The sequence below is a fragment of the Oncorhynchus nerka genome, linkage group LG7, assembly GCF_034236695.1.
Source record: "Oncorhynchus nerka isolate Pitt River linkage group LG7, Oner_Uvic_2.0, whole genome shotgun sequence".
Taxonomy (NCBI): domain Eukaryota; kingdom Metazoa; phylum Chordata; class Actinopteri; order Salmoniformes; family Salmonidae; genus Oncorhynchus; species Oncorhynchus nerka.
In genome coordinates, this window is record NC_088402.1 from 66,409,296 (window position 1) to 66,431,914 (window position 22,619).

Consider the following 22,619-nt stretch of genomic DNA (forward strand, 5'->3'; position numbering starts at 1 on the left):
ATGACTTAAATGTTAAATGATTTAGCAGGTCACTCTTTTCAATGGGTTTTCATTGGGAATCCAGACATCCAGTTCCTATCGCTTCCACTGGATGTCAACAGTCTTTAGAAATTGGTTGAGGTTATTCCTTTGTGTAATGAAGAAGTACGGCCATCTTGAACGATGGTCACTTGAAGTATACTGTTAGATAGAGGCGCGTGACCAGAAAGCATGCTTCAGTTTGTTTTCTTCCTGTATTGTACACAGATCATCCAGTCTTCAATTTTATCGATTATTTACATTAAACAAAAGTAGCTTGAAATGTTTTGGCAAAGTTTACAGGTAACTTTTGAGATATTTTGTAGTCACGTTGAGCATTTTCCCTGGCTTTTGGCCAGGTGGGACGCTAGCGTCCCACATATCCGAGGGGTTAAGAAAATACCTAAAAAAATAAAAAAAGAATAACAAATCATTAAAAAGCAGCAATAAATGACAATAGCGGGGCTATATACAGGGAGCATCAGTACAGAGTCAATGTCAATGTGTGGGGGCACCAGTGTCGAGGTAATTGAGGTAATATGTACATGTAGGTAGTTATTAAAGTGACTATGCATAGATAAGAGAGTAGCAGCAGTGTTCCGGAGGGGGGCATTTGATTAGCTGTTCATGAGTTTTATGGCTTGGGGTAGAAGCTATTTATAGGATCCTCTTGGACCTAGACTTGAAACCCTAAGCCTTAGCAGTGTCACTGACAATTACCATTATATTATCGTTGGAATTATTGAGATCCCCACTCAACTAAATATACAGACGAAAAATGTAAAAAGCAACAATTTCATACATTTTACTGAGTTAATTTAAGGAAATAAGTCAATTAAAATAAATTCATTAGGCCATAATCTACAGATTTCACATGACTTGGAATACAGATATGCATCTGTTGGTCGCAGGTAGGGGCATGGATCAGAAAACCAGTCAGTATCTGGTGTGACCATTTGCCTCATGCAGCACGAGATCTCCTTCACAGAGTTGATAAGGCTGTTGATTGTGGCCTGTGGAATGTTGTCCCACTCTTCTTCAATGGCTGTGCGAAGTTGCTGGATATTGGCAGATGTTCAATGGGTGTTCATGTCTGGTGAGTATGCAGGCCATGGAAGAACTGGGACATTTGAATAGTGAACAGATCCTTGCAACATGTGGCCGTGCATTATCATGCTGAAACATGAGGTGATGGTGGCAGATGAATGGCACGACAATGGGCCTCATGATCTCTTCACGATAAAATGCAATTGTGTTAATTGTCCGTAGCTTATGCCTGCCCATACCATAACCTCACCATTTGGCAACTCTGGTCAAAGTTGACATCAGCAAACCCGTTCACCCACACGACTCCATTCAGTCTGCAATCTGCCTGGTATAGTTGAAACCGGGATCCATCCATGATGAGCACACTTCTCCAGTGTGCCAATGGCCATCAAAGTTGAGCATTTGCCCACTGAAGTTGGTTAAGATACCGAACTGCAGTCAGATCAAGACCCTGGTGAGGACGATGACCATGCAGATGAGCTTCCCTGAGACAGTTTGTGAAGCAATTCTTTGATTGTGCAAACCCAGTTTCATCAGCTGCCACAGGTGAAGAAGCATGATGGAGGTCCAGGGCTGGCATGGGCTGGCTGGCATGGATACGCATGGTGTGCAGTTGTGAGGCAAGTTGGATGTGCTGTCAAATTCTCTAAAACAACGTTGGAGACGGCTTATAGTAGAGAAATTAAGATTGAATTATCTGGCAACAGCTCTGGTGGACATTCCTGCAGTCAGCATGCCAATTGGAACACCCCCTCAAAACTTGAGACATTTGTGGCATTGTGTTGTGTGACAACTGTACATTTTAGAGTGGCCTTTTATTGTCCCCAACACAAGGGGCGCCAGCTTCATGAACTTGCTGTTTAATCAGCTTCTTGATATGCCACACCTGTCAGGTGGATGGATTATCTTGGCAATGGAGAAATGCTCACGAACAGGGATGTAAATACATTTGTGCACAAAATTTGAGCAAAATAAGCTTTGTGTGCACATGGAACATTTCTGGGATCTTTTATTTCAGCTCATGAAACCAATACTTTACATGTTGCGTTTATATTTTTGTTCAGTGTACTGTAGATTCACTGTTTCTATTAAAGTCATTCCAAAGGGTAGGTTTAAGAGAGCAAATGAAATGTGACCATACTTTCACTCGTATCAATTACGCTATTTAAGCTTGTATAGCATCTGCAAAGTCAACAACAGCCATCGTTTCAATTCAACCCATAATTAAACTAAAAATAGATCATAGAATAGGCCTAGGGTTTCAAACTCTGGTTGATAATAAAATATGATATTTAGTGATATTGAATTGTGTTTGGTTGTCAACGCAACCAAATATCAAACTTTCAAGGAGCTATATCTTCTGTTTTGATCTGTGCCACTGACTTAGTTTGGGTTTAATTCCAGTTGGTCTACAAATTAATCATTTATGTTGATTCACATTTCCATCTCAACCAAAAATCTAAGTTAAAGAATAGGGCTAAATCAAATGAATATTTATTGAAGTGCATTTAAAGTTTGATTTGATTTAGTCTTATTCTTTAACTTTTACATGTATTAACTTGTAGACAAACTCGAGTTAAAACTAGTCAGTGGCACAGATGGAACTATCAAAGCAGAAGATACATCTCCAAAATGTTGATATTTGGTTGCATTGACAACCAAACAATTCAAAATCACGTTTAAAATAAATAGCCTACAAACTTGTCAAGTCAAAAATAAATTGTTGGATTCAAATCTCCAACTCAACCAAAAATAAAAAGTAAAAGAATGAGATTAAGCCAATGGCTCAGTAGATAAATCTCCTTTATTTCAATCTCCAATTTTGAGATTGTATTTGGTTGGGTTGTCAACCAAATACAATTCAATAGGCTATGTCATCAAAACTATTACATAACACATATGGAATCATGTAGTAACCAAAAAAAGTGTTAAACAAATGAAAATGTGAGATTCTTCAGATAGCCACCCTTTGCCTTTGACAGCTTTGCACACTTTTGGCATTCTTTCAACTGGCTTCACCTGGAATGCTTTTCCAACAGCCCTGAAGGAGTTCCCACATATGCTGAGCACTTCTTGGCTGATTTTCCTTCACTCTGCGGTCCGACTCATCCCAAACCATCTCAATTGGGTTGAGGTCGGGGGATTGTGGAGGCCAGGTCATCTGATGCAGCACTCCATCCCTCTCATTCTTAGTCAAATAGCCCTTACACAGCCTGGAGGTCATTGTCCTGTCGAAAAACAAATGATAGTGGGACTAAGCCCAAACCAGATGGGATGGCATATCGCTGCAGAATGCTGTGGTAGCCATGCATGTTAGTGTGCCTTGAATTCTAAATAAATAACTGACAGTGTCACCAGCAAAGCACCCCCACACCATAACACCTCCTCCTCCATGCTTCACGGTGGGAAACACACATGCAGAGATTATCCGTTCACACACACTGTTTCTGGCCACCCCACATAGCCACACTGGCCACCCCACATAGCCTGGTTCCTCTCTAGGTTTCTTCCTAGGTTTTGGCCTTTCTAGGGAGTTTTTCCTAGCCACCGTGCTTTTACACCTGCATTGTTTGCTGTTTGGGGTTTTAGGCTGGGTTTCTGTACAGCACTTTGAGATATCAGCTGATGTACGAAGGGCTATATAAATACATTTGATTTGATTTGTTTCACGAAGACACGGCAGTTGGAACCAAAAATAGCTAATTTGGACTCCAGACCAAAGGACAAATTTCCACTAGTCTAGTGTCCATTGCTTGTGTTTCTTGGACCAAGCAAGTCCCTTCTTATTGGTGTCCTTTAGTAGTGATTTCTTTGCAGCAATTTGACCACGAAGGCCTGATTCACACAGTCTTCTCTTAACAGTTGATGTTGACATGTATGTTACTTGAACTCTGAAGCATTTATTTGGGCTGCCATTTCTGATGCTGGTGACTAATGAACTTATCCTCCCCAGAGGTAACTCTGGGTCTTCCATTCCTGTGGCGGTCCTCATGAGCCAGTTTCATCTTAGCACTCCTGGTGACTACCTCATGAAGCTGGTTGAGAGAATGCCAAGAGTGTGCAAAGCTGTCAACAAGGCAAAGGGTGGCTATTTGAAGAATCTCAAATATAAAATATATTTTGATTTGTTAAACATTTTTGGCTATTACATGATTCCATATGTTCTTTCATAGTTGTGATGTCTTCACTATTATTCTACAATGTAGAAACTAGTAAAATGAAGAAACAAAACCTTGAATGAATAGGTGTTGTAAAACTTTTGACCAGTAGTGTAGGTCATAGTTCTCCGGGTTGGAGCGATCTGGTCGCATCCGCGCTTCGGTCTGCAGGTTGTATAACTTTTTCATTACATTTCATTACATTTCATTATAGTACAACGGTCTGATTTGTCTAATCTTAGCAATTTCCTCTTAGCTAGCTACATAGTCGTCGTTGTATCAAAGATAATTGCGTAATTATCGTATTTCGTCGTCTCCTATCTGTCCAACACGTTCACCGTCTACCGTAGCACTGTAGTACTATCACACTCAACTGAACGTCTTGATTAGTGTAGTGTTAGCTAGCTACATAGCTAGCTACATAGTTGTCTTTGCTGTCTTCGTTTCCAAGATAATTGTGTAGCTTAGAGTGTGGAGTCTTAGAGTGATAATTGCGTTATTATTGTATTTCGTCGCCCTCCTATCTGCCTAGCAGCTAGCATACGTTCACCGGCTACCGTAGCACTGTAGTAACTATCTCACTCAACCGAACGACTTGATTAGTGTAGTATTAGATAGCTACATAGCTTTGCTGTCTTCGTATCCAAGATAATTGTGTAGTTTAGAGTGTGTAGTCTTAGAGTGATTATCTTAATTCACCGAGGTTAGCTAGCCAGCTATTTTGTCGTCCTTAACGTAGGAGACACTCCTAGCTAGCCAACAGCCAGCCAACGTCTACTGAATAGAACTTTCGCATCCCGGTCGCATTCCGCGTCGCTCCACAGGTAGTATCACTTTTTCACTTCATTTCATTACAGTCCCAACGGTGTGATTTGTTTGATCGTAGCTAGCTACATAGCTAGCTACATAGCCGTCTTTGTTTCAAAGATAATTGTGTAGTCTAGAGCGATTTTCTAGGTTAGTTAGCCAGCTATTGTCGTTCTCCTACGCAACGTAACGTAACCAACACTGCTAGCTAGCCAGCTAGCTCCCGATAAGCAGCATTGTAGAAACTTCACACTCAACGGTACGACTTGATTAGGGTAGTGTCAACAACGCAGCTAGCCTACCCCAGCAGTACTCTATCATTTTAATCATTTTAGTCAATTAGATTCTTGCTACGTAAGCTTAACTTTCTGAACATTCGAGACGTGTAGTCCACTTGTCATTCCAATCTCCTCTGCATTAGCGTAGCCTCTTCTCTAGCCTGTCAACTATGTGTCTGTCTATCCCTGTTCTCTCCTCTCTGCACAGACCATACAAACGCTCCACACCGCATGGCCGCAGCCACCCTAATCTGGTGGTCCCAGCGCGCACGACCCACGTGGAGTTCCAGGTCTCCGGTAGCCTCTGGAACTGCCGATCTGCGGCCAACAAGGCAGAGTTCATCTCAGCCTATGTCTCCCTCCAGTCCCTCGACTTCTTGGCTCTGACGGAAACATGGATCACCACAGACAACACCGCTACTCCTACTGCTCTCTCTTCGTCCGCCCACGTGCTCTCGCACACCCCGAGAGCTTCTGGTCAGCGGGGTGGTGGCACCGGGATCCTCATCTCTCCCAAGTGGTCATTCTCTCTTTCTCCCCTTACCCATCTGTCTATCGCCTCCTTTGAATTCCATGCTGTCACAGTTACCAGCCCTTTCAAGCTTAACATCCTTATCATTTATCGCCCTCCAGGTTCCCTCGGAGAGTTCATCAATGAGCTTGATGCCTTGATAAGCTCCTTTCCTGAGGACGGCTCACCTCTCACAGTTCTGGGCGACTTTAACCTCCCCACGTCTACCTTTGACTCATTCCTCTCTGCCTCCTTCTTTCCACTCCTCTCCTCTTTTGACCTCACCCTCTCACCTTCCCCCTACTCACAAGGCAGGCAATACGCTCGACCTCATCTTTACTAGATGCTGTTCCTCCACTAACCTCATTGCAACTCCCCTCCAAGTCTCCGACCACTACCTTGTATCCTTTTCCCTCTCGCTCTCATCCAACACTTCCCACACTGCCCCTACTCGGATGGTATCGCGCCGTCCCAACCTTCGCTCTCTCTCCCCCGCTACTCTCTCCTCTTCCATCCTATCATCTCTTCCCTCTGCTCAAACCTTCTCCAACCTATCTCCTGATTCTGCCTCCTCAACCCTCCTCTCCTCCCTTTCTGCATCCTTTGACTCTCTATGTCCCCTATCCTCCAGGCCGGCTCGGTCCTCCCCTCCCGCTCCGTGGCTCGACGACTCATTGCGAGCTCACAGAACAGGGCTCCGGGCAGCCGAGCGGAAATGGAGGAAAACTCGCCTCCCTGCAGACCTGGCATCCTTTCACTCCCTCCTCTCTACATTTTCCTCCTCTGTCTCTGCTGCTAAAGCCACTTTCTACCACTCTAAATTCCAAGCATCTGCCTCTAACCCTAGGAAGCTCTTTGCCACCTTCTCCTCCCTCTTGAATCCTCCTCCCCCTCCCCCCTCCTCCCTCTCTGCAGATGACTTCGTCAAACCATTTTGAAAAGAAGGTCGACGACATCCGATCCTCGTTTGCTAAGTCAAACGACACCGCTGGTTCTGCTCACACTGCCCTACCCTGTGCTCTGACCTCTTTCTCCCCTCTCTCTCCAGATGACATCTCACGTCTTGTGACGGCCGGCCGCCCAACAACCTGCCCGCTTGACCCTATCCCCTCCTCTCTTCTCCAGACCATCTCCGGTGACCTTCTCCCTTACCTCACCTCGCTCATCAACTCATCCCTGACCGCTGGCTACGTCCCTCCCGTCTTCAAGAGAGCGAGAGTTGCACCCCTTCTGAAAAAACCTACACTCGATCCCTCCGATGTCAACAACTACAGACCAGTATCCCTTCTTTCTTTTCTCTCCAAAACTCTTGAACGTGCCGTCCTTGGCCAGCTCTCCCGCTATCTCTCTCAGAATGACCTTCTTGATCCAAATCAGTCAGGTTTCAAGACTAGTCATTCAACTGAGACTGCTCTTCTCTGTATCACGGAGGCGCTCCGCACTGCTAAAGCTAACTCTCTCTCCTCTGCTCTCATCCTTCTAGACCTATCGGCTGCCTTCGATACTGTGAACCATCAGATCCTCCTCTCCACCCTCTCCGAGTTGGGCATCTCCGGCGCGGCCCACGCTGGATTGCGTCCTACCTGACAGGTCGCTCCTACCAGGTGGCGTGGCGAGAATCCGTCTCCTCACCACGTGCTCTCACCACTGGTGTCCCCCAGGGCTCTGTTCTAGGCCCTCTCCTATTCTCGCTATACACCAAGTCACTTGGCTCTGTCATAACCTCACATGGTCTCTCCTATCATTGCTATGCAGACGACACACAATTAATCTTCTCCTTTCCCCCTTCTGACGACCAGGTGGCGAATCGCATCTCTGCATGTCTGGCAGACATATCAGTGTGGATGACGGATCATCACCTCAAGCTGAACCTCGGCAAGACGGAGCTGCTCTTCCTCCCGGGAAGGACTGCCCGTTCCATGATCTCGCCATCACGGTTGACAACTCCATTGTGTCCTCGTCCCAGAGCGCTAAGAACCTTGGCGTGATCCTGGACAACACCCTGTCGTTCTCAAATAACATCAAGGCGGTGGCCCGTTCCTGTAGGTTCATGCTCTACAACATCCGCAGAGTACGACCCTGCCTCACACAGGAAGCGGCGCAGGTCCTAATCCAGGCACTTGTCATCTCCCGTCTGGATTACTGCAACTCGCTGTTGGCTGGGCTCCCTGCCTGTGCCATTAAACCCCTACAACTCATCCAGAACGCCGCAGCCCGTCTGGTGTTCAACCTTCCCAAGTTCTCTCACGTCACCCCGCTCCTCCGCTCTCTCCACTGGCTTCCAGTTGAAGCTCGCATCCGCTACAAGACCATGGTGCTTGCCTACGGAGCTGTGAGGGGAACGGCACCTCACTACCTCCAGGCTCTGATCAGGCCCTACACCCAAACAAGGGCACTGCGTTCATCCACCTCTGGCCTGCTCGCCTCCCTACCACTGAGGAAGTACAGTTCCCGCTCAGCCCAGTCAAAACTGTTCGCTGCTCTGGCCCCCCAATGGTGGAACAAACTCCCTCACGACGCCAGGACAGCGGAGTCAATCACCACCTTCCGGAGACACCTGAAACCCCACCTCTTTAAGGAATACCTAGGATAGGATAAAGTAATCCTTCTCCCCTCCCCCCTTAAAAGACCTAGATGCACTATTGTAAAGTGGCTGTTCCACTGGATGTCATAAGGTGAAAGCACCAATTTGTAAGTCGCTCTGGATAAGAGCGTCTGCTAAATGACTTAAATGTAAATGTAAATGTCATCTCAGGTCTGTAGAGATCTTCACAATTGCTGTAATACTCTCTGTAGAATCTAAAACTTCACTGATCGCTTGCATCAGTGTTTTCCCTATATTCATAAAACATTGCCACCACTCCCAAAAATATATTTTGTAGAAAATAATTTTCGGGATGGTAAAATGTTTTCAATGTTGTAAACTTAAGACTAAAAAGAGATCAGGTATGTAGAGATAATGGACCTGGCATGGCATGTGGCACAGATTGATTTAGTTATGTTTGAGTCACTTAGACAGCATTAAAACACAGTATAAGCCAAGGCGAAATGTATAGAATTGCAGAAAAAGTTAGTTGGATGTCCTTTGGGTGGTGGACCAATCTTGATACACACAGGAAACTGTTGAGTGTGAAACTCAGCAGCGTTGCAGTTCTTCAAACAAACCTGTGCGCCTGGCACCTACTACCATACCCCGTTCAAAAGGTACTTAAATATTTTTGTCTTGCCCATTCACCCTCTGAATGGCACACATACACAATCCATGTCTCAAGGCTTAAATCTTTCTTTAACCTGTCCCCTTCCCTTCAACTACACTGATTGAAGTGGATTTAAGTGACATCAATAAGGGATCATAGCTTTCACCTGCATTCACTAGATCATGGAAAGAGCATGAGCCCTTCATGTACTTACAAAGCATGTAGGAGGTCTGTAATTGTAGGAGGTCTGTAATTTTTTATCATAGGTACACTTCAACTGTGAGAGACAGAATCTAAAACAAAAATCCAGAAAATCACATTGTATGATTTTTAAGTAATTAATTAGCATTTTATTGCATGACATAAGTATTTGATCATCCGAAAAGCAGAACTTCATATTTGGTACAGAAACCTTTGTTTGCAATTACAGAGATCATACGTTTCCTGTATTTCTTGACCAGGTTTACACACACTGGCTAGGCCACTCCAGGACCTTGAGATGCTTCTTACGGAGCCACTGCTTAGTTGCCCTGGCTGTGTGTTTCGGGTCGTTGTCATGCTGGACGACCTAGCCACGACCCATCTTCAATGCTCTTACTGAGGGAAGGAGGTTGTTGGCCAAGATCTCGCGATACATGGCCCCATCCATCCTCCCCTCAATACGGTGCAGTCGTGCTGTCCCCTTTGCAGAAAAGCATCCCCAAAGAATGATGGTTCCACCTCCATGCTTCACGGGGCGGCATTGGACTAGTAACCGGAAGGTTGCAAGTTCAAACCCCCGAGCTGACAAGGTACAAATCTGTCGTTCTGCCCCTAAACAGGCAGTTAACCCACTGTTCCTAGGCCGTCATTGAAAATAAGAATTTGTTCTTAACTGACTTGCCTAGTTAAATAAAGGTAAAATTAAATTAAAATAAATAAACGGTTGGGATGGTGTTCTTGGGGTTGTACTCATCCTTCTTCTTACTCCAAACATAGCGAGTGGAGTTCAGACCAAAAAGCTCTATTTTTGTCTCATCAGACCACATGACCTTCTCCCATTCCTCCTCTGGATCATCCAGATGGTCATTGGAAAACTTCAGAAGGGCCTGGACATGCGCTGGCTTGAGCAGGGGGACCTTGCGTGCGCTGCAGGATTTTAATCCATGACGGTGTAGTGTGTTACTAATGGTTTTCTTTGAGACTGTGGTCCCAGCTCTCTTTAGGTCATTGACCAGGTCCTGCCGTGTAGGTCTGGGCTGATCCCTCACCTTCCTCATGATCATTGATGCCCCACGAGGTGAGATCTTGCATCGAGTCCCAGACCGAGGGTGATTGACCGTCATCTTGAACTTCTTCCATTTTCGAATAATTGTGCCAACAGTTGTTGCCTTCTCACCAAGCTGCTTGCCTATTGTCCTGTAGCCCATCCCAGCCTTGTGCAGGTCTACAATTGTAACCCTGATGTCCTTACACAGCTCTCTGGTCTTGGCCATTGTGGAGAAGTTGGAGTCTGTTTGATTGAGTGTGTGGACAGGTGTCTTTTATACAGGTAACGAGTTCAAACAGGTGCAGTTAATACAGGTAATGAGTGGAGAACAGGAGGGCTTCTTAAAGAAAAACTAACAGGTCTGTGAGAGCCGGAATTCTTACTGGTTGGTAGGTGATCAAATACTTATGTCATGCAATAAAATGCAAATTAATTACTTAAAAATCATACAATGTGATTTTCTGGATTTTTGTTTTAGATTCCGTCTCTCACAGTTGAAGTGTAACTATGATAAACATTACAGACCTCTACATGCTTTGTAAGTAGGAAAACCTGCAAAATCGGCAGTGTATTAAATACTTGTTCTCCCCACTGTGTGTATGCATGTGTGTATATATATATATATATATATATATATATATATATGTGAGTCATTGAATGCTGGTCACTTATTTCATTTATATATTGTTGTTTACTCACTGTCTATGTATACATTGTATTCTCACCATAGCTCATCCTAATATACTTACTACTGTACATTTTCTTTTCCAAAAGGTATACTTTCTATACACACACCATGCATTTATATTCTGGATTCTCTATTTTGGATTGTTATTTCTTCATTAGATTTTTGATTATTTGTGTATTTCTATTATATTTGCGAGACATTGTACTGCACTGTTGGAGCTAGTAACATAAGCATTACGCTATACCTGCTATAACACCTGCAAATCTGTGTACACAATCAATACATTTTGATTTGATGATGCACAGTGATAGCACATTGTATAAGTAAACAATATATCTGACATTGTATTCCCATTTTAACTTTGCTGTGCTTTTTAAAGGGAGACTGCACTTCCTGCATAGTCCCACGGCAGAACTTAAATAACAGCCGCTCCAGCTCGAGCTAACGGCAGGCTCAAGACTGGAGTCCAGCAAACAATAGCCGCCCCATTGTTTAAGAAGATCGATGCATCAACGTCATGATCGTCCTCTTTGTACAGACGAAGAGTATACTCCTGTGTAACTGTTTAAGAATGTTTTGCACCATGTGAAGGAAAAAACCTCAGTGGCTCAACAGAAGTCCTCTCCTACAATGCTTTAAATTTTGCTCGGTTGAAGTTTTGTTTAGATGATGACATAATTGGCTTACATTCTGAATTATTTACATGCTTACTTGGAATTTTGTAGTAAATTGAGATTAGTCTCAAAGGGGAGGAATATGGTGGGAAAATGACAAACTCCGTTATTCACATGCGCTATATAAGCCTTAAACCTGTACATTTCCACTGTCTGTTTTTGTCATGTAAGAAGAAGCTAGAGTTCTTCCACTCTTGTCTTTGTGTCACTTGGCCAAATAGATTGACAACAGTTTGAGTCAATCCTGTTCTTTTCATATCTTTCAATGGCACAGCTGTGTGGAGATATGAAGAGAAGAGGCTAGCTTGAGCAGAAGCAGCTAGATAGTAACAAATCTGGCGTTATCACTTGTTTGTACGCTATGTTCCCATCATGATCTCACACACTTGCTAAACTGCCATGTAGGCAAAGGTTATAAAAGCTGAGACCCAACTCTTGTTCGTTGAGCCTTAACTCTGCACCATTGAGTGATTGTTAATTGCTACAGATTTGCAAATCTTATAATAAAATTGTTGTTTGAAGAATCTACACAGTCTCTCATCCTTTCTGGTTAGAATTTCCACAACACAGAATAAATATGTTTGATTCATATTGATGATATTGATAAGCTGTTTTCTAAATGAGAAGATATTTTCGGGGCAGTTCTTTAAGATGGTTGAAAGCGCAGTGATAGACATTTGGGTGACAACTAAACCCAAAAATCAAATTGTTTTTCCATTGAATGTGGTTGTGCTTGTTGAAAGCATAGTAATAACTATACTTTTGGCTGTCTTTTTGAGTGGGTGAATGTAGGTTGTAATCTCATTTATCAACGTCAACCAAATATTACCCTATTATCCACGTTGAAATTACATGGTGTGCCCATATACTGTGCATCATTGATTCTCCTATTTAAAAAATGTATCATTTTTATTTCACCAGGTAGGCTAGTTGAGAACAAGTTCTCATTTACAACTGCGACCTGGCCAAGATAAAGCAAAGCAGTTCGACACATACAACAAAGAGTTACACATGGAATAAACAAACATACAGTCAATAATACAGTAGAAAAAGTCTATATACAGTGTGTGCAAATGAGGTAAGATAAGGGAGGTAAGGCAATAAATAGGCCATGGTGGCGAAGTAATTATATATCCAATATACCAATTGGACACTGGAGGGATAGATGTGCAGAAGATGAATGTGCAAGTAGAGATACTGCGGTGCAAAGGAGCAAGATAAATAAATAAATGCAGTATTGGGATGAGGTAGTTGAATGGGCTATTTACAGATGGGCTATGTACAGGTGCAGTGATCTGCTCTGGTGCTTAAAGCTAGTGAGGGAGATATGAGTCTTCAGCGATTTTTACAGTTCGTTCCAGTCATTGGCAGCAGAGAACTGGAAGGAAAGGCAGTGAAAGTAGGAATTGGCTTTGGAGGTGACCAGTGAGATATACCTGCTGGAGCGCGTTCTACGGGTGGGTGCTGCTATGGTGACCAGTGAGCTGAGATAAGGCGGGGCTTTACCTAGCAAAGACTTGTTAATGACCTGGAGCCAGTGGGTTTGGCGACGAGTATGGAAGCGAGGGCCGGCCAACGAGAGGGTACATTTGCAGTGGCGGGTAGTATATGGGGCTTTGGTGACAAAACGGATGGCACTGATGGACTGCATCCAATTTGTTGAGTAGAGTGTTGGAGGCTATTTTGTAGATGACAACGCCGAAGTCAAGGATCGGTAGGATGGTCAGTTTTACGAGGGTGTTTGGCAGCATGAGTGGAGGATGCTTTGCTATGAAATAGGAAGTCGATTCTAGATTTAATTTTGGATTGGAGATGCTTAATGTGAGTCTGGAAGGAGAGTTTACAGTCTAACCAGACACCTAGGTAGTTGTAATTGTCCACATATTCTAAGTCAGAACCGTCCAGAGTAGTGATGCTGGACAGGCAGCGATCGGTTGAAGAGCATGCATTTAGTTTTACTTGCATTTAAGAGCAGTTGGAGGCCACGGAAGGAGAGTTGTATGGCATTGAAGCTCATCTGGAGGTTAGTTAACACAGTGTCCAAAGAAGGGCCAGAAGTATACAGAATGGTGACGTCATAGAAACTAGCATTCAATATCAGCGGCCCAATAGGATCTCATTGAGAAACGGAAGCGAAACGCCATAGCAACTATTACTTACAGTGCATTCATTAAGTATTCAGACCCCTTGACTTTTTCCACATTTTGTTTAGTTACAGCCTTATTCTAAAATGGATTAAATTGTTTTTTTTACCGCTCATCCATCAACACACAATACCTCATAAATGACAAAGCAAAAACAGGTTATGTTTTTATAAACTGAGATATTCTATTTGCATAAGTATTCAGACCCTTTACTCAGTACTTTTGGCAGTGATTACAGGCTCAAGTCTTCTTGGGTATGACGCTACAAGCTTGGCACACCTGTATTTGAGGAGTTTCTCCCATTCTTCTCTGCAGATCCTCTCAAGCTCTGTCAGGTTGGATGGGGAGCGTTGCTGCACACCTATTTTCAGGTCTCTCCAGAGATGTTAGACCGGGTTCAAGTCCGGGCTCTGGCTGAGCAACTCAAGGAAGGACATTCGGAGACTTGTTCCGAAGCCACTCCTGCATTGTCTTGGTTGTGTGCTTAGGTTTGTTGTCCTGTTGGAAGGTGAACCGTCGCCCCAGTCTGAGGTCCTGAGCGCTCTGGAGCAGGTTTTCATCAAGGATTTCTCTGTATTTTTTCCCTCGATCCTGACTAGTCTCCCAGTCCCTGCCACTGAAAAACATCCCCACACCATGATGCTGCCACCACCATGCTTCATCCCAGGGATGGTGCCAGGTTTCCTCCAGATGTGACGCTTGGCATTCAGGCCAAATAGTTCAACCTTGGTTTCATCAGACCAGAGAATATTCTTTCTCACGGTCGGAGTCCTTTAGGTGCATTTTGGCAAACTCCAAGCGGGCTGTCATGTGCCTTTTACTGAGGAGTGGCTTCCATCTGGCCACTCTACCATAAAAGGCCTGATTGGTGGAGTGCTGCAGAGATGGTTGTCCATCTGGAAGGTTCTCCCATCTCCACAGAGGAACTCTATCAGAGTGACCATCGGGTTCTTGGTCACCTCCCTTACCAAGGCTCTTCTCTCCAGATTACTCAGTTTGGCCGTGCTGCCAGCGCTAGGAAGAGTCTTGGTGGTTCCAAACTTCCATTTATGAATGATAGAGACCACAGGGTTCTTGCAGACCTTCAATGCTTCCGAAATGTTTTGGTACCCTTCCCCAGATCTGTGCCTCCACAAAATTCGTTGACCTCATGGCTTGGTTTGTGCTCTGACATGCACTGTCAACTGTGGGACCTTATATAGACAGGTGTGTGCCTTTCCAAATCATGTCCAATCAATTGAATTTACCACAGGTGGACTGTAATAAAGTTGTAGAAACATCGCAAGGATGATCAATAGAAACAGGATGCACTTGAGCTCAATTTCAAGTCTCATAGCAAAGGGTCTGAATTATGGGGTAGTGTGTGTAGATTGTAAATGTAATCCATTTTAGAATAAGGCTGTAACGTAACAATGTAAAAACATCAAGGGGTCTGAATACTTTCAGAATGCACTGCATAACGCATTCCTACACAATTTCCAGACTTCACAGATAGACCACTTGGAAGTTATATCAGGGGGACATTTTTATTTTTTTCACTGATATAACATAGGTGTTCATCAAATTGACAGGAGTTTCATGATTTTTATTTCTGGGGATGGATAATCCCTTTAATGTTCTCACTATATGAACTTGGACTACATCCAAGAGAAATTCAAGCTCTGGCATAGTGTAGTATGAAATTAAACTCCAGAGTGGCGCAGTGGTCTAAGGCACTGCATCTCAGTGCTAGAGGCATCACTACAGACCCTGGTTCGATTCCAGGCTGTATCACAACCAGCCGTGATTTGGAGTCCCATAGGGCGGCGCATAATTGGCCCAGCGTCATCCTGGTTAGGCCGTCATTGTAAATACTAATTTGTTCTTAACTAACTTACCTCGTTAAATAAAATACGAATTTAACAATGCCACTTTAAAAGACAATCCCAGGACAAGGACGGAGAGCAGACATACACAGATAAAGTCTTCCTCGTGTCCTTGTCATGTTTTGGAACCACACCCATCCTTCATAAGTCGCAATTAAATACAATTCAGTTGGTAGAGCATGGCACTTGCTCAGAGTTGTGGATTCGATTCCCGCAGGGGACCAGTACAGGAAAAAGTAAAAAATAATGTATCCACTCAATAATGTAACTCGCTCTGGATTAGAGCATCTGCTAAATGACTAAAATGTAAAATGTACACACCTGTTTGACAAACTTGTCTGCGCATAAATCTACAATAAGTACCTAGAATGAAAACGGAGAGAGAACATAGAAAATATCAATGACAACAGGAAAGCAGGTCAAAGTATTTGGCTTCAAATTAGACATCAGGGACTGTCTACCATTAACTGTTAGTAACTATTTGAAGTTTGATACTCCAGTTATTTGTTAGTCTTACTGTAATGACGTTTATAAAACTACCACTAGGTGGCACAAATACTTTTAAGTCTGATAAACCATTGTGTGCGACAGAACACTAAATAACCCAAACATTAACCCTTTATCAAGGAAATAATCACTCATGTACTTCCTCATCAATTCTGATGAAATCGAAAATGCTGTCCTTTGTAGCATGGCCATCTAGTGACTAGCCACTGGGAATCAGATGGTGAGCTTTGTCACTTACCTCCTCTATGGGCAGCTCCAGCAGCTCGGGCAAGCAGGGCACCAGCGCCCCCATGAGAAAGGGAGTGGGAGAGCAGCTGATGTCCAGCATGCTGGCGGGTAGCACAGGCACAAAGGTATGCTGCCATGTGAATGGGTAGAGCAGCGCCAGCGCAGCATGGCCACAACGAGACAGCACACTGAAGAGAGGAGAAAGGGATGAAAAGATGTGAAATTCCAGAGAAGAGGCACGTCAAAGATATGGAGTCCATACAGTCTATTCAATACAATTAACTCGGACTACACTATGTAGTTATGACAACTTACACACAGCACTTTCACACCGACCAACAGAAGAGCAAAGCACACAATACATTCCACCTTGAACCAGTACTCTGCAGTACCTGCCCTCCCACTGTCTCCCAAGTCAAGCTGGAGATGCCAGTGAAGCTGTGTGTACTAGAAGAAAAACATCACCTGAGTTTGTTAGCGATAAAGATGACCCTCCTCTCCAGTAGCAGAGAGGCAAACACCTGCAAGAGTCTCCCAACGCTCAGGCACTGCAGCAGGCTCTCAAAGTCCACGTGCTCCAGCCTCGAGTCCACCGGCCGGCACAGAGTCAGCACCTGACCACACACACGGTTGGCTATTGCTCTTACAGCAGTTGGTTGCTGGGCAGAGACATTGCACATGATTGCAGGTGTTGTTGACAAAGTGTCCGTAATAAAGAGCTAGGTAGGAACTGTTACTTCTCTTAACATCCTGTAGTAACTATTTTCCTATAGTCCTAGGGTGACTTCCTCTTAGTTGTGATTGTTACCTCATTTCCTGAGCCTGGGAGGAAGCTCTTGACTGTGATGGTGCGTCCAGGGGCGGGGAAAGGAGCCTCCATGACGCTACGCATGAAGGGGGACACCAGGGCAGGACAGATCTCCCTGCGCCTCTCTACCTCCTCCAAGATCTGAAAACACACCCACCCACAAGGACGCACCCAGTATAACTCCATAACTATACCCCTAAACACAAAGACAATCCTGATGACAAGTATCAACAAGGGAATACACCAGGACTACATTAAATACTAGCTGCTTTCTTCACCTTTTATTTACACTAGTCACACCTGTCCCCTCTCACCTGCACAGACTAAAACATTGGGTGGTACATAATAACACATCGTTAAATATATCAATTATCCTTCTCAAAACTCACCCCTCTGATTAGCTTGGGACATTTTTACAGGATTTAGTTTCAACACTTTTCAATGTGCACAAGCAAGCTAAAATGCATTATATATGAAGAGTTTAATCAGACTGCCGGTTACCTTAGCAAACAGGTTGAAGCAGCCCAGTCTGCTTACAATACAGTGAACTTCAGGCAGTCTCTTCCCCTTTCCACAGGGCTAAATGGCACAAATCAACACAGAGAAGAGCGTGAAAACCAATCCTGGCATTCAGTGTCAACAAAGTTATTGAAAGGCTATATAACGCTGACTTTCTGGGGGATAACAGAAACATCGCATTGTGCAATGCATTCAAAAAACACAAATCTAACATTCAACAGTTAGAAAAAATGTGAAATTATTTTTAGTTAGGCTCATTGATTCAGAGGTTTTATGGCCTACGACTCAGATGGAGTATATCCCTTAGAATTTGAGTAAGCACTTTACTGCCAAGTTGTCACACGCATAGGCAGACACACACAAAATGTAATGACACACACACACACTCACCAGGATCTTACGACAGTAACAAAACCAACGGCTGCCATCCTCTCCCGTCAAGACAAAAGAGAAAGTTTCACTAGAGACAGAAGCATAGACAATTTGACAGGGATACACATTGTAGTAGAGATAAGCAGTGTTCTAAGGCAGACTCTCTGGGAAGAAAACAAAGCATGGCAAATGAACTGCAATCATGTTTTTCTTTGTCTGAATCACTAGATGTTCAACCTTTCATTTAACTTAACTTTCACTTAATTCTCAGATCATATTTCATTCTAGGACAGTGATTATTACAAAAAAACCTTGCTACTTTTTAAGTTTTGACCTGTTTCAATACTTATATTAAAGTGGTTGTTTCAGCACCCTTATATGAATATCCTTATTGTACACCACTGCTACATACTGTGACCACAATGTGAATGTGACAGCAGCTTACCTGGGCAGGTCTCCAGATGGCCGCCAGTCCTGAGAGTCTGGGAAGCAAAACTTGGGGATTGCCTTCAGCCGATCTTCAGCTTCACGGGAGTGACGAGAAGACTTCGCAAACTACACCGTAAAGAAAGGAGAGGCTCATTTTATAGACTCATTTTATTCCTTGGCCCGGAAAACAGGAAATAGTCAAGAGAAATACAATGGTAACAAAAAACAAAGGCAACTCAAAACATTCTGGGGTTCCTTTGAGCCCATGCATGGTTTCCCCTATAAAAATGTATTGTATAAGTGTGTTCCGCCACCAAGCTCTGTTGCCCCCCATCTGAAAGAGGTTGGCTTTAATTGATTTCAATTGACAATAACCTTGTTGGGAAACTGTTGCGTGATCTCAGGGGCATAGGTGTTTCCCGGGGAACTCTTTCTGAGTGACACCACCACAAAGAGCTGGAAGAGCTGCTGTTGCTGGAGCTGGATCAGGTCCCTCTCCAGGGTGCGGTAGCCTGGCCTCCGCTTCAGCGTGGACTGGACATAGACCGAGCGTCTCGACCCTCCTAGTGGAGACAGTAAAACATTTATTTAAAAAAAAATCTGATAAGTTGAATCTAACGGAACAGGATATTCATATCTTGCCTTGATTAAATGCTAATAAAATGTGAATAGAAAAGGCCCCCCCCCCCAAAAAAAAAAAAACTAGACAGTGCTTTCCCCTTAATTTGGGATTGAGGCTGGATCTATACAACTTTAGTAGAAGGCGTGGGACATTGACTGATCTCAACATTCTAAAAACGTCTGCCAAACATTGATTTTGGAATGAAGGTCAATCCTATAGTAGTACCATTAGTGTTGTCCTCTGGGTCACTCTCAGTTCCACTGGTCTCCTCTGTTCAGAGCAGAAGAGAGTGCGCAAGAGAAAATGAGAGAGCGACAGAGTGCAACAGACAGAGACAGAAACACAGAGCGAGAGACAGAGAGTAATAAAGGGATGAAAGAAAGACATTATAGGAGACAGAGTGTCTTTGTATTGTATTTGTACCAGTGACGGGATGTAACGTATCTCATGAATTGCTGGGTATTTAGTTCATCTTCATCTTGTAGACAAGTTTGAGGGTAATAACAGTCATACCTCGAGCTGAACCGCCCTGTGCCTGGCTCTTCACTCTCTTTCTCCCTCGCTTGGCGTCAAAGATCACATGAATCTTATTGACATACTGCGTCAGAGAAACCACACACAAACAAACACGTACACAAAGATATACACTGAACAAAAATATTTAACGCAACATGTAAAGTGTTGGTGCCATGTTTTTTGAGCTAATTTAAAAAATATATATACTTTTTTTTTTTAAATGCCCCAAATTCTGCACATGCCCAAAAAGCAAATTTCTCAAAAATGTTGTGCACAAATTTGTTTACATCCCTGTTAGTGAGCATTTCTCCTTTGCCAAGATAATCCATCCACCTGACAGGTGTGGAATATCAATAAGCTGATTAAACAGCATGATCATTACACGGGTGCACCTTGTGCTGGGGACAATAAAAGACCACTTCAAAATGTGCCGTTTTTAAACATCTGGCATTGTATGACAAGTTTTGAGGGAGCGTGCAATTGGCATGCTGACTGCAGGAATGTCCACCAGAACTGTTGCCAGAGAGTTTAATGTTAATTTCTCTACCATAAACTGCAGTACAACCAATCAGCCTCACAACAGCAGACCAAGTTTAACGAGGCCAGCCCAGGACCCCCTTCACTTGCAGTATCGTCATTATTTCTGTCAGAAATAAAGCCCAGTTGAGGTGAAAAACTGGTCCTGATTGGCTGGGCCTGGCTCCACAGTGAGTGGGCCTGGCTGCCAAATGGGTGGGCCTACATCCTCCAAGGTCCACCCATGGCTGCAGCCCTGCCCAGTCATGTGGGAAATACATAGATTAGGGCCCAATTCATTTATTTCAATTGACTGATTTTCTTATATGAACTGTAACTCAGTAAAATCTTTGTAATTGTTGCATTAATATTTTTGTTCAGTATATTTATCTGATACAAATAAATCACATTCATGTGACATATCATCACATTGTTGTTGACATACTTGTGATCTGGCCACAAACTTTTCTGAAAAGTTAGCGAATCAATAAATGTAATTCAAGCACAACTTCCTTGTTGCACTGAAAAACGTTTCCTACTGGGTACCTGTTTGGACTGGATAGGGCCATCAGTCAAGTTTCAACTTGAGCAGCGGAAAGAGTGACCTGGATCCAGAGCCAAGCATACAGGAAGCTCAGATTTATCTCCAAATGGACAACAGATTGTAGGCCTAACACTAGCTTGGCTTCTCTATGTGTAATCTTGTAAACAGACCAATACCACTAACATTTTAGGCTGCTATTCCCACTCAAAATTACAAAATAAAATAACTAATAGTTTGCGGTAAATACACTGCTCCAAAAAATAAAGGGAACACTAAAATAACACATCCTAGATCTGAATGAATGAAATATTCTTATTAAATACTTTTTTCTTTACATAGTTGAATGTGCTGACAACAAAATCACACAAAAATGATCAATGGAAATCAAATCTATCAACCCATGGAGGTCTGGATTTGGAGTCACACTCAAAATTAAAGTGGAAAACCACACTACAGGCTGATCCAACTTTGATGTAATGTTCTTAAAACAAGTCAAAATGAGGCTCAGTAGTGTGTGTGGCCTCCACGTGCCTGTATGACCTCCCTACAACGCCTGGGCATGCTCCTGATGAGGTGGCGGATGGTCTCCTGAGGGATCTCCTCCCAGACCTGGACTAAAGCATCCGTCAGCTCCTGGACAGTCTGTGGTGCAACGTGGCGTTGGTGGATGGAGCGAGACATGATGTCCCAGATGTGCTCAGATGAGCCAGTCCATAGCATCAATGCCTTCTTCTTGCAGGAGCTGCTGACACACTCCAGCCACATGAGGTCTAGCATTGTCTTGCATTAGGAGGAACCCAGGGTCAACCGCACCAGCATATGGTCTCACAAGTGGTCTGAGGATCTCATCTCGGTACCTAATGGCAGTCGGGCTACCTCTGGCGAGCACATGGAGGGCTGTGCGGCCCCCCAAAGAAATGCCACCCCACAGCATGACTGACCCACCGCCAAACCGGTCATGCTGGAGGATGTTGCAGGCAGCAGAACGTTCTCCACGGCGTCTCCAAACTCTGTCACATGTGCTCAGTGTGAACCTGCTTTCATCTGTGAAGAGCACAGGGCGCCAGTGGCGAATTTGCCCATCTTGGTTCTCTGGCAAATGCCAAACGTCCTGCACCGGTGTTGGGCTGTAAGCACAACCCCCACCTGTGGACGTCGGGCCCTCATACCACCCTCATGGAGTCTGTTTCTGACTGTTTGAGCAGACACATGCACATTTGTGGCCTGCTGGAGGTCATTTTGCAGGGCTCTGGCAGTGCTCCTCCTTGCACAAAGGCGGAGGTAGCAGTCCTGCTGCTGGGTTGTTGCCCTCCTACGGCCTCCTCCACGTCTCCTGATGTACTGGTATGTCTCCTGGTAGCACCTCCATGCTCTGGACACCATGCTGACCGACACAGCAAACCTTCTTGCCACAGCTCGCATTGATGTGCCATCCTGGATGAGCTGCACTACCTGAGCCACTTGTGTGGGTTGTAGACTCCGTCTCATGCTACCACTAGAGTGAAAGCACCGCCAGCATTCAAAATTGACCAAAACATCAGCCAGGAAGCATAGGAACTGAGAAGTGGTCTGTGGTTACCACCTGCAGAACCACTCCTTTAAAACAGTTACATTGTTTTGTTTAAGTGTTTCCTTAATCAATTTCCACTGTGTATAAAATACTTATGAAATGCTTGCGTGTGTTTACCTGAGGCAGTCTGTATGTTTTGTGGGTGGTTGTGGGTCGCCTGGGAAAGGCAGTTCTGTGGGGGGCTTCAGTCGGGGAGGCAGGGGTGGGTGGTGTCGCTGCCAGTGTTTCCTTCCTCTCCACCCACAACGTGAGAGGCTTGGGAGGGAGCTGAGACACAGAATACAAGAGGACTGGGTAATTAAAGATTAAAGCATGTTTATTTATTTTTTCCATATCATACTGGGCTCAATTG

The 22,619-nt window shown here is 44.1% G+C and overlaps 1 protein-coding gene across 3 annotated transcripts in view; it reads right to left on the reverse strand.

Annotated features, from left to right (window-relative positions):
* dennd2c (DENN/MADD domain containing 2C) overlaps positions 1-22,619 on the reverse strand; it is a 45,112-nt gene that overhangs the window by 8,362 nt on the left and 14,131 nt on the right. Inside the window, exons 5-16 of one of the 3 annotated variants that reach the window (XM_065020744.1) lie at positions 22,385-22,534; positions 19,635-19,719; positions 19,347-19,391; positions 18,875-19,062; positions 18,516-18,625; positions 18,089-18,158; positions 17,681-17,758; positions 17,180-17,320; positions 16,837-17,030; positions 16,382-16,559; positions 15,958-15,999; positions 2,852-3,293 (exon numbers count right to left, since the gene is read on the reverse strand). In XM_065020744.1, the coding sequence (XP_064876816.1) occupies positions 3,270-3,293; positions 15,958-15,999; positions 16,382-16,559; positions 16,837-17,030; positions 17,180-17,320; positions 17,681-17,758; positions 18,089-18,158; positions 18,516-18,625; positions 18,875-19,062; positions 19,347-19,391; positions 19,635-19,719; positions 22,385-22,534 (1,305 nt within the window). In that variant the 3' untranslated portion in view covers positions 2,852-3,269. Of the gene's footprint in view, positions 1-2,851; positions 3,294-15,957; positions 16,000-16,381; positions 16,560-16,836; positions 17,031-17,179; positions 17,321-17,680; positions 17,759-18,088; positions 18,159-18,515; positions 18,626-18,874; positions 19,063-19,346; positions 19,392-19,634; positions 19,720-22,384; positions 22,535-22,619 lie in introns of those variants that run through there. The other 2 variants (XM_029664633.2, XM_065020743.1) reach the window with 2 other exon arrangements.